The sequence below is a fragment of the Dermochelys coriacea genome, chromosome 4, assembly GCF_009764565.3.
Source record: "Dermochelys coriacea isolate rDerCor1 chromosome 4, rDerCor1.pri.v4, whole genome shotgun sequence".
In the NCBI taxonomy this organism is placed as follows: Eukaryota; Metazoa; Chordata; order Testudines; family Dermochelyidae; genus Dermochelys; species Dermochelys coriacea.
Window position 1 is genome coordinate 145,675,691 of NC_050071.1, and position 7,125 is coordinate 145,682,815.

General features: G+C 64.4%; 1 protein-coding gene across 2 annotated transcripts; it reads right to left on the reverse strand.

The window, feature by feature from the left end:
* Positions 1-1,358: 1,358 nt before the first annotated feature.
* LOC119854808 (fibroblast growth factor 18-like) lies at positions 1,359-5,224 on the reverse strand. 2 transcript variants are annotated; one of them, XM_038399928.2, is made up of 3 exons: positions 4,807-5,224; positions 3,652-3,758; positions 1,359-2,136 (listed from the first exon to the last, which is right to left on the reverse strand). In XM_038399928.2, the coding sequence occupies exons 1-3, from the start codon at positions 5,108-5,110 to the stop codon at positions 1,876-1,878; spliced, it is 672 nt and encodes a 223-aa protein (XP_038255856.2). In that variant the 5' UTR covers positions 5,111-5,224; the 3' UTR covers positions 1,359-1,875. The 2 variants fall into 2 exon arrangements, with proteins under 2 accessions (XP_038255856.2, XP_043368864.1); XM_043512929.1 differs by having other exon boundaries at positions 4,841-5,177.
* Positions 5,225-7,125: the final 1,901 nt, after the last annotated feature.

Consider the following 7,125-nt stretch of genomic DNA (forward strand, 5'->3'; position numbering starts at 1 on the left):
GAGCAGCTCCAGAGCATGGCCCGGGGACTCCATGACAAAGGCTGTGAGCTGGCTGGGTCAGTGCAGCTCACAGGGGGTGGGGGGCAGGCAGAAGTATACGGACCACCCCACCCCCCGCAACAGGCTGGGCTGGGAGTACTGGGTGTGTGGGGGGGAGCTGCTGTGTATCCGTGTCGCGGGAATGTTCCAGCTTGTTAGGATCAATTAGTGCTGAGTGAGCCCTGGAGGCCCCGGCCTGGTGCCAGGCCCACTCCCGAGCAGGGCGCCACGGCTCATGCCACGGAGCCCCTTGGCACTTGGCAGGCCCGGGTGCCTGCCCCCCTCCTTGGCCCCAAGCGGGCAGGGCAGACAGTGGCTGCTGCCCTGGCACAGGCCCCGTGGCGAGGGCTGCTCCAGTGACCGTGCTCCCCAAGGCCCCGCTGGGCTGCTCTGGGGGTTGGGGCTGGTTCCTGCTGCTGGCTCTACAGGCCCAGGCCAGGGGCTGCTCCACCCGTCCCCCCACAGCTTGCCCAGTGGGACCTCTGCCCTCTCAATGCAGGCTTCCCCCCAAATGCACACCCCCCTGGCTGTGGGGAAAAGGGCGAACAGGCAGGAGCCACCGCCGGGTGTGCCCACAGAGCAGGGGATGCCCCTTCCCACCCACCTGGGCCCCCAGTACCTCCCGCGCCCCAACCCCTCCCCACCCCACCTGGGCCCCCAATACCGGCCGTGCCCCAACCCCTCCCCACCACACCTGGGCCCCCAACATCTGCTGTTCCCCAACCCCTCCCCTCCCCACCTGGGCCCCCAATACCTGCAGTGCCCAACCCCTCCCCATCCCACCTGGGCGCCCAATACCTGCTGTGCCCCAACCCCTCCCCATCCCACCTGGGCCCCCAATACCGGCCGTGTCCCTCCCCCACCCCACCCCACCTGGGCCCCCAATACCTGCCATGCCCCAACCCCTCCCCACCCCACTTGGGCCCCCAATACCTGCCATGCCCCAACCCCTCCCCTCTGCACCCCACCCAGCAAACTTCCCCTGTTCCCATCCCTCCCCCCCAGCAATACCTCCCCTCTCCCATCCCCACCAGGCAAACCTCCCCACTCCCCTCCCCTCCCCTGCCCGCACCTCCCCCACCCCTCACTACCCAGCAATACCTCCTCCCCTCCCCTTCCCCACCCACCGGGGCCCGCAATATCTCCCCTGCCCCCACCCCCTCCTCTGGCCTCTCCCCTCCCCACACAGCAATACCTCCCCCCCACCCCTGCCCCCCAGCAATACCTACCCCGCTGGCCTGGTGAGCTGTGAAGTCAGGAGCCCTGCCCAGCTGGCTCCCAGGCACTGGCCCCCCCAAGCCGGCCCCACCCCTCCCCAGGTGCAGCAGACGCAAGGGGAGAGAGGCAGACGCCCCATGCCCCAATATTTAATGACATTAGCCCCACTGACCAGTCTTGTCACAATACCTAACACCAGCCTGGTGCCCTGTGCCCGCCCCTCTGGCAGCATGAAACCAGCCCTTCTCTGGGGCAGCCCCTGCACGGCGTGTGGAGTGACCCGCCTCTCAGGGCTGTGGGGCAGCGCCCTGCCCCCTCTGCGGCATGTGGGGTGTCCCACTTGTCAGGGCTGTGGGGCAGCGCCCTGCCCCCTGTGCAGTGTGTGGGGTGACCCGCTTGTCAGGGCTGTGGGGCAGCAGTGCCCAGAGCAGCCCATGCCCTGCGCTATGGGCCACACACTCTCATGTCCAGCCCATGGGACCAACAGGTCCCAGCATGCACCACTGCAAGCCAGCGGGAATATGGGGCAGCGCCTGTGCCCGCCCCCATGGCTGCTAGCCCACCCGCCTTCAGGGGCACCCGCTTTCAGGGGCACCGCCAGGGCACGGGCCTCTGGCTCTAGGGCCCCAGGGCCCGCTTAGTCCACTGGGGGAGGGCAGTGAAGCGGAACGGGCTCTGCCCCTCGCCCCCTGTGCCCTTGGGGGGCCTCTTCATGAAGTGCCCTTCGCGCTGGGTCCGGTGGGTGCGTGGCCCTGTCTGCGCCCGCCCCTTGCGGGTGAAGCCCAGGTACCAGCTCTGGTGCCAGGCCGACATGAAGGCCGTGTAGTTGTTCTCCAGGACTTCTTCCACGAAGACGCAGCCCCGGCTCCGGCCGTCCAGCTGTGGGGAAGAGAGAGACTGAGGCAGGCGGGTGGGGGGCTGTGCTGGACACAGGCAGGTGGGGGCCGTGGGGGACACTGGCAGGCGTGGGGGGCCATGAGGATGCAGAAGAGCAGGTGGTGTGAGATGCAGGTGGGGGGGTGTAGTGGGGCAGCTGCCCCACTCCTGGAGAACAGGGGTTAAAAGCAGCCAAGCCAGGCTAATTGGGGAAGCAGCCCCAGCTGGGGCCATGCCAGTCGGGGCCAGGCTGGACCCCACAAAAGAGCTGCAGGGCCAGAAGGCAGAGCAGAGTCTCTCCAGCCTTGGAGTGGGAAGGGCCTGGCTGCTGGGAGCACAGGGCACCCGAGGCCGAGCAGTGCTGGGGAAGGGCAAGAGGAGCTGGGGAGCTCCAGCCTGGCAACTCCCCAGGCTGAGGCCTTGTTAAAGGTCTAAGGCAGGTACTGGGGCTGGAGAGGGGCAGCTTGGGGACTGGCAGAGGCAGATGGTCCAACCCCCTTGCCCATGATGAATGGCCATTAAACACTGCAGTCTGCCCCAGTGAGAGGGGGGCTAGATGGCAACTGGCAGTAGCCACTGAGGCAAGGTGGGTTTAGAGAGTTGGGGGTTCCCCTGGGAGGGGAGTCCCAGAGCGCAGGGGTACTGCTGGGGCAGAAACCCTAGGGAAAAGGGCACCGGGGTCCGGGAGGGACACGGGGCCAGCGGCAGGCAAGACACCGGCCTGCAGAGGGCGCTCCGGGCTGGACAAGAGCTAATTCCCCGATGACCAGCAGGAGGCGCCGTGCCAGGCTGGTGAGTTGTCACTTCGCTACCGGGGGGTTGCAGGCAGGTGGGGGCCGGTGGGATACAGGAGAGCAGGTGTGTGAGATGCAGGTGGGATGGGGCATGCAGGACACAGGTAGAGGGCAGGGAGCGCAGGCGGGGGTGCTGTGGGCGATGGGGGAGGCTATGGAGGATGGGTGGGAGGGTGCAGGTGAGTGGGAGGGTGCAGGCAGGTGAGGGGTGCGTGGGGAGGCTGGGTGGCGCAGGTGGGCAGGGGGCGCAGGTGGGGGTGCTGTGGGAGGCTGGGGGCCTCAGGAGGGTGGGGGGCGCAGGCAGGTGGGAAGCTGGGGGGGGGGCGTGGGTAGGGAACACCAGCACCGACGTCACTGTCAGGCCGCATGGAGCCCTGGTCAAAGCACATGGCACAAGCAGGGCGCAGCCTAGGCCTGGCAGGCGTCTTGGTCACTGTGACCCCCCGGGGGAGGCTGCTGGACCGAGCCAGCCCAAGTCCCCAGCAAGCTTGGCTGCCCCGTGGCGCTGGCCCAGCCGGCTCCGGGGAGGGGCCGGGGCTCTTGCTGGCTGCCCCTTCACCTGGGCAGGGGTTGGGGGTGTCCCCAGGTGGCTCAGGGGTGCAGGGCCTGGCCCCTGCTGCTGGGCTCTCTGGGAGGAGCAGGAAGGGACCGGGGGAGCCCTGGAGGGACAGGGCAGCATTGTGCCCCCTGGAGAGGGCACGCCTGGCACAAGGCAGTCCCATACCTTGCCCAGCACCTTCCCCCTCCTGTCCATGCAGACATAGTAGCCCGTCTCCTTGCCCTTGATGCGAACGTGGCTCCCAAAGGTGTCGCTCTCCATGGCCAGCAGCGCTGCAAGGAGCCAGGCGCAGTAGTTAGGAGCGGCCTTGACAGGGAGGGGGACATGGCAGGTGCGTGGAGCAGAGATGAAGGAGCCTGGAGCATCCCAGCCTGGCAAAAAACTGGGGATAGGATTGTGGAGGGGCTGCAGGTCGGGAGTGAGGGGCACCGGCAGAGCTTGGGGGGGAGCCCAGGACTGGGCTAGCAGGGGCTGCGGGTCGGCAGTGAGGGGCACTGGCAAAGCTGGGGGGAGCCCAGGACTGGGCTAGCAGGGGCTGCGGGTCGGCAGTGAGGGGCACCGGCAGAGCTGGGGGGAGCCCAGGACTGGGCTAGCAGGGGCTGTGGGTTGGGATTGAGGGGCACCAGCAGAGCTCGGGGGAGCTGGCTGCCAGCTCACGGGGCCCCGTTACTCTGTGTTTGCTCCTGCAGGGCAGGTCTCCGGATGCCAGGCTCCTGCTGAGCCCTGATGCAGTTCCCTGGGGCTCGGGTTGCTGCGGGACGTGGGCAGCGTGTCCCAGGCCGGAAGGTCATGCAGCTCCCTGCTGGCGTGCGGGCTGCATGGCTGGGATACTCGGCATTCCTGGGCCCCTGCCAGGACGGCCTGGGAAGCCGGTGGGGCGGCTGGCTTGTAGGATAAGGAGCCGCGTTATCAGGTGTTTACTAGACAATTGGAGGGCGCAGCTGCCTGCCACCTCTCCAGCAGCTGCCGTCAGCAGTGCAGACGGGCACGGCCCCGAGCAGGAGGGCACCGCTGGAATCTGCCTCCTGCCTCGAGAGCATCAGCTTCCCGCTGCCTGCCTGGGTGGGTGGGGAGGATCACCAGCTACTGAGGGGAGCAGGGGAATGGGCCCAGGGCGGGTTTGCTGGCACCCCTGGGCTGGGGCGAGGGTGGCTGTGGAACTGGGAGTCCCTGGCCAAGGGGCCCCTCCTGAGCAGCCTCCAATGTAGGACAGAGCTGGGCTCCCCTGACCCCAGGGAGTTCTAGGGGCAGGACACGTGGCTGCAGCCCCCTCCCACCGTCTGCCCGGCCAGCCCTCCCGACGTCCTCCCAGGCCCGCACCATATTTGTTGCCATCCTCGCCGTTGGCGCGGACCCTCTTGCCAAGGACCTGCAGGTGCCCGGTGCTGGTGCGGCTGTACAGCTGGTAGACGCGGACGTGCTGGCGGCTCACCTCGTCCAGGTGCCGTATGCGGCTCTCCACGTAGAGGCGGAAGTCGGCCGTTGACTGGTGAGACTCCTGCAGGGAAAGGCAGGCCTGGCTCCCCACTGCGGCTCTGGGGGTCCGGCCCCTCTGGAGGAGGCTGGGGCATGCCGAGCCCCTCGCAGCACAAGGAGACAAAGGGCAGATGCTGGCCAGGCCCATAGCCTGTCTGCCCAGGGAGCCACGGGAGGGCCCTCCCAGCCAGGGACCTGCCCAGCCCCCCAGCCCTCCCCCCAGGCCCCAAACAGGTCTCTGTCCCCTCGCCCCAGGCAGTCTCTCTACCCAGGCCCCTACCCCAACGGGGTGTAGGGAGGTTGCCCCGTCTGTCCCTGAGCAGGCCCATTGGCACATGCTCCATTTCCTTCCCCTCCTGCAGGGACACGCTGCAGACTGACACCACCCGGGATGCTAGGCCTGGAGAGTGCTCCTCTGGGACCCTGGGTCGGGGACCGGGACGCTGGCCCAGCCAGGCCCAGGAATTGTCCGACTCCAGCCACTGCCCTGGCATCTCCACCCAGCCATTCTGCTCTGGCTCTGCAATTTCAGCAGCCCCATTTGGGAGGTCTCCCGTTCGCCTGCCATGGTCAAGGCAGCCCAGGGTCCACGCGCCAAGTGCCGGGGTCTGGCTCTGCCGGCCCCAGGGGTTACAGCTGAGGGATTGGCAGTGACTCCAGAGTAACAGCTGCCTGACACTTCCCATGGCAAGACCCTGTTCTCAGTTCCCAAATTTTACCCATTCCGGCCGAAATTCGCCCGGCAGGTGTCTGCCTCAGACTGGCTGGTCCTGGACCACACCAGCTGAGCTGGGGAAAATATGTGGCTCTGTTCGCAGCCCTCGCTGGTGTGTCGCAAACCTGGGGTTATTTGGTTCTTCACTTCAGCCACAGCTGCTCGGGTAGGAGGTCGCGGAAAATCTTGGCTTCCATTTTCACAAAGGTGCCATGTTTGCAGAGAGAAGCCTGAGCACGGGACTGGAGCGTCTCCACCAGACTTGGCCCCCAGAAAACCCACGTGTTACTGTGAAATATCGCTGGGTTTCACACCAGTCGCATGCAATTCAGCCTGGCGGGAGGGGGGCTAGGCTGGCTCACACCCACTCTGGATGTGTTAGTGCCGCCAGGCTCAGGAAAAGGGACCTGACATTTGGCAGTGAGTTGCCCTGGGGTCAGGAATGTATTTTAAAGAAGCCTTATTGAGGGCGCAGGAACAAACCATCCCTATGTGCAGAAAGAATAGCAAATATGGCAGGTGACCAGCTTGGCTTAACAGAGAAATCTTCGGTGAGCTTAAACACTAAGGAAGTTTACAAGACCTGGAAACTTGGACAGATGACTAGGGAGGAGTATAAACATATTGCTCGAGCATGCAGGGGTGTAAGGCCAAAGCACAACTGGAGTTGCAGCTAGCAGGGGATGTGAAGGGTAACAAGAAGGGTTTCTACAGGTATGTTAGCAACAAGAAGAAAGTCAAGGGAAGCGTGGGCCTCTTACTGAATGGGGGAGGCAACCTAGTGACAGAAGATGTGGAAAAAGCTGAAGTGATCAATGCTTTTTTTGCCTCGGTCTTCACAGACAAGGTCAGCTCCCAGACTGCTGCACTGGGCAGCACAGCATGGGGAGGAGGTGACCAGCCCTCTGTGGTGAAAGAACAAGTTAAGGACTATTTAGAAAAGCTGGACAAGCACAAGTCCATGGGGCCGGATCTAATGCATCCGAGGGTGCTGAGGAAGTTGGCGGATGTGATTGCAGAGCCATTGGCCATTATCTCTGAAAACTCGTGGTGATCGGGGGAGGTTCTGGATGACTGGAAAAAGGCTAATGTAGTGCCCATCTTTAAAAAAGGGAAGATGGAGAATCTGGGGAACTACAGACCAGTCAGCCTCACCTCAGTCCCTGGAAAAATCATGGAGCAGGTCCTCAAGCAAAGCAAAGCAAAGCTTTTGACACAGTCTCCCACAGTATTCTTGCCAGTAAGTTAAAATATGGATTGGATGGATGGACTATAAGGTGAATAGAAACTGGCTAGATCATCAGGCTCAATGGGTAGTGATCAATGGCTCGATATCTAGCTGTCAGCTGGTATCAAGTGGGGTGCCCCAAGGGTCAGTCCTGGGGCCAGTTTTGTTCAACATCTTCATTAATGATCTGGAGGATGGTGTGGATTGCACCCTCAGCAAG

Coding starts and splice junctions, on each gene's coding strand:
- LOC119854808 (XM_038399928.2), bottom strand. CDS start 5,110: ATGGGCCTGGCCAGCATCTGCCCTTTGTCTCCTTGTGCTGCGAGGGGC. Junction 3,759..4,806: donor CGAGGATGGCAACAAATATG/GTGCGGGCCTGG, acceptor GGCTCCTTGCAG/CGCTGCTGGCCATGGAGAGC. Junction 2,137..3,651: donor GGGGGAAGGTGCTGGGCAAG/GTATGGGACTGC, acceptor TCTTCCCCACAG/CTGGACGGCCGGAGCCGGGG.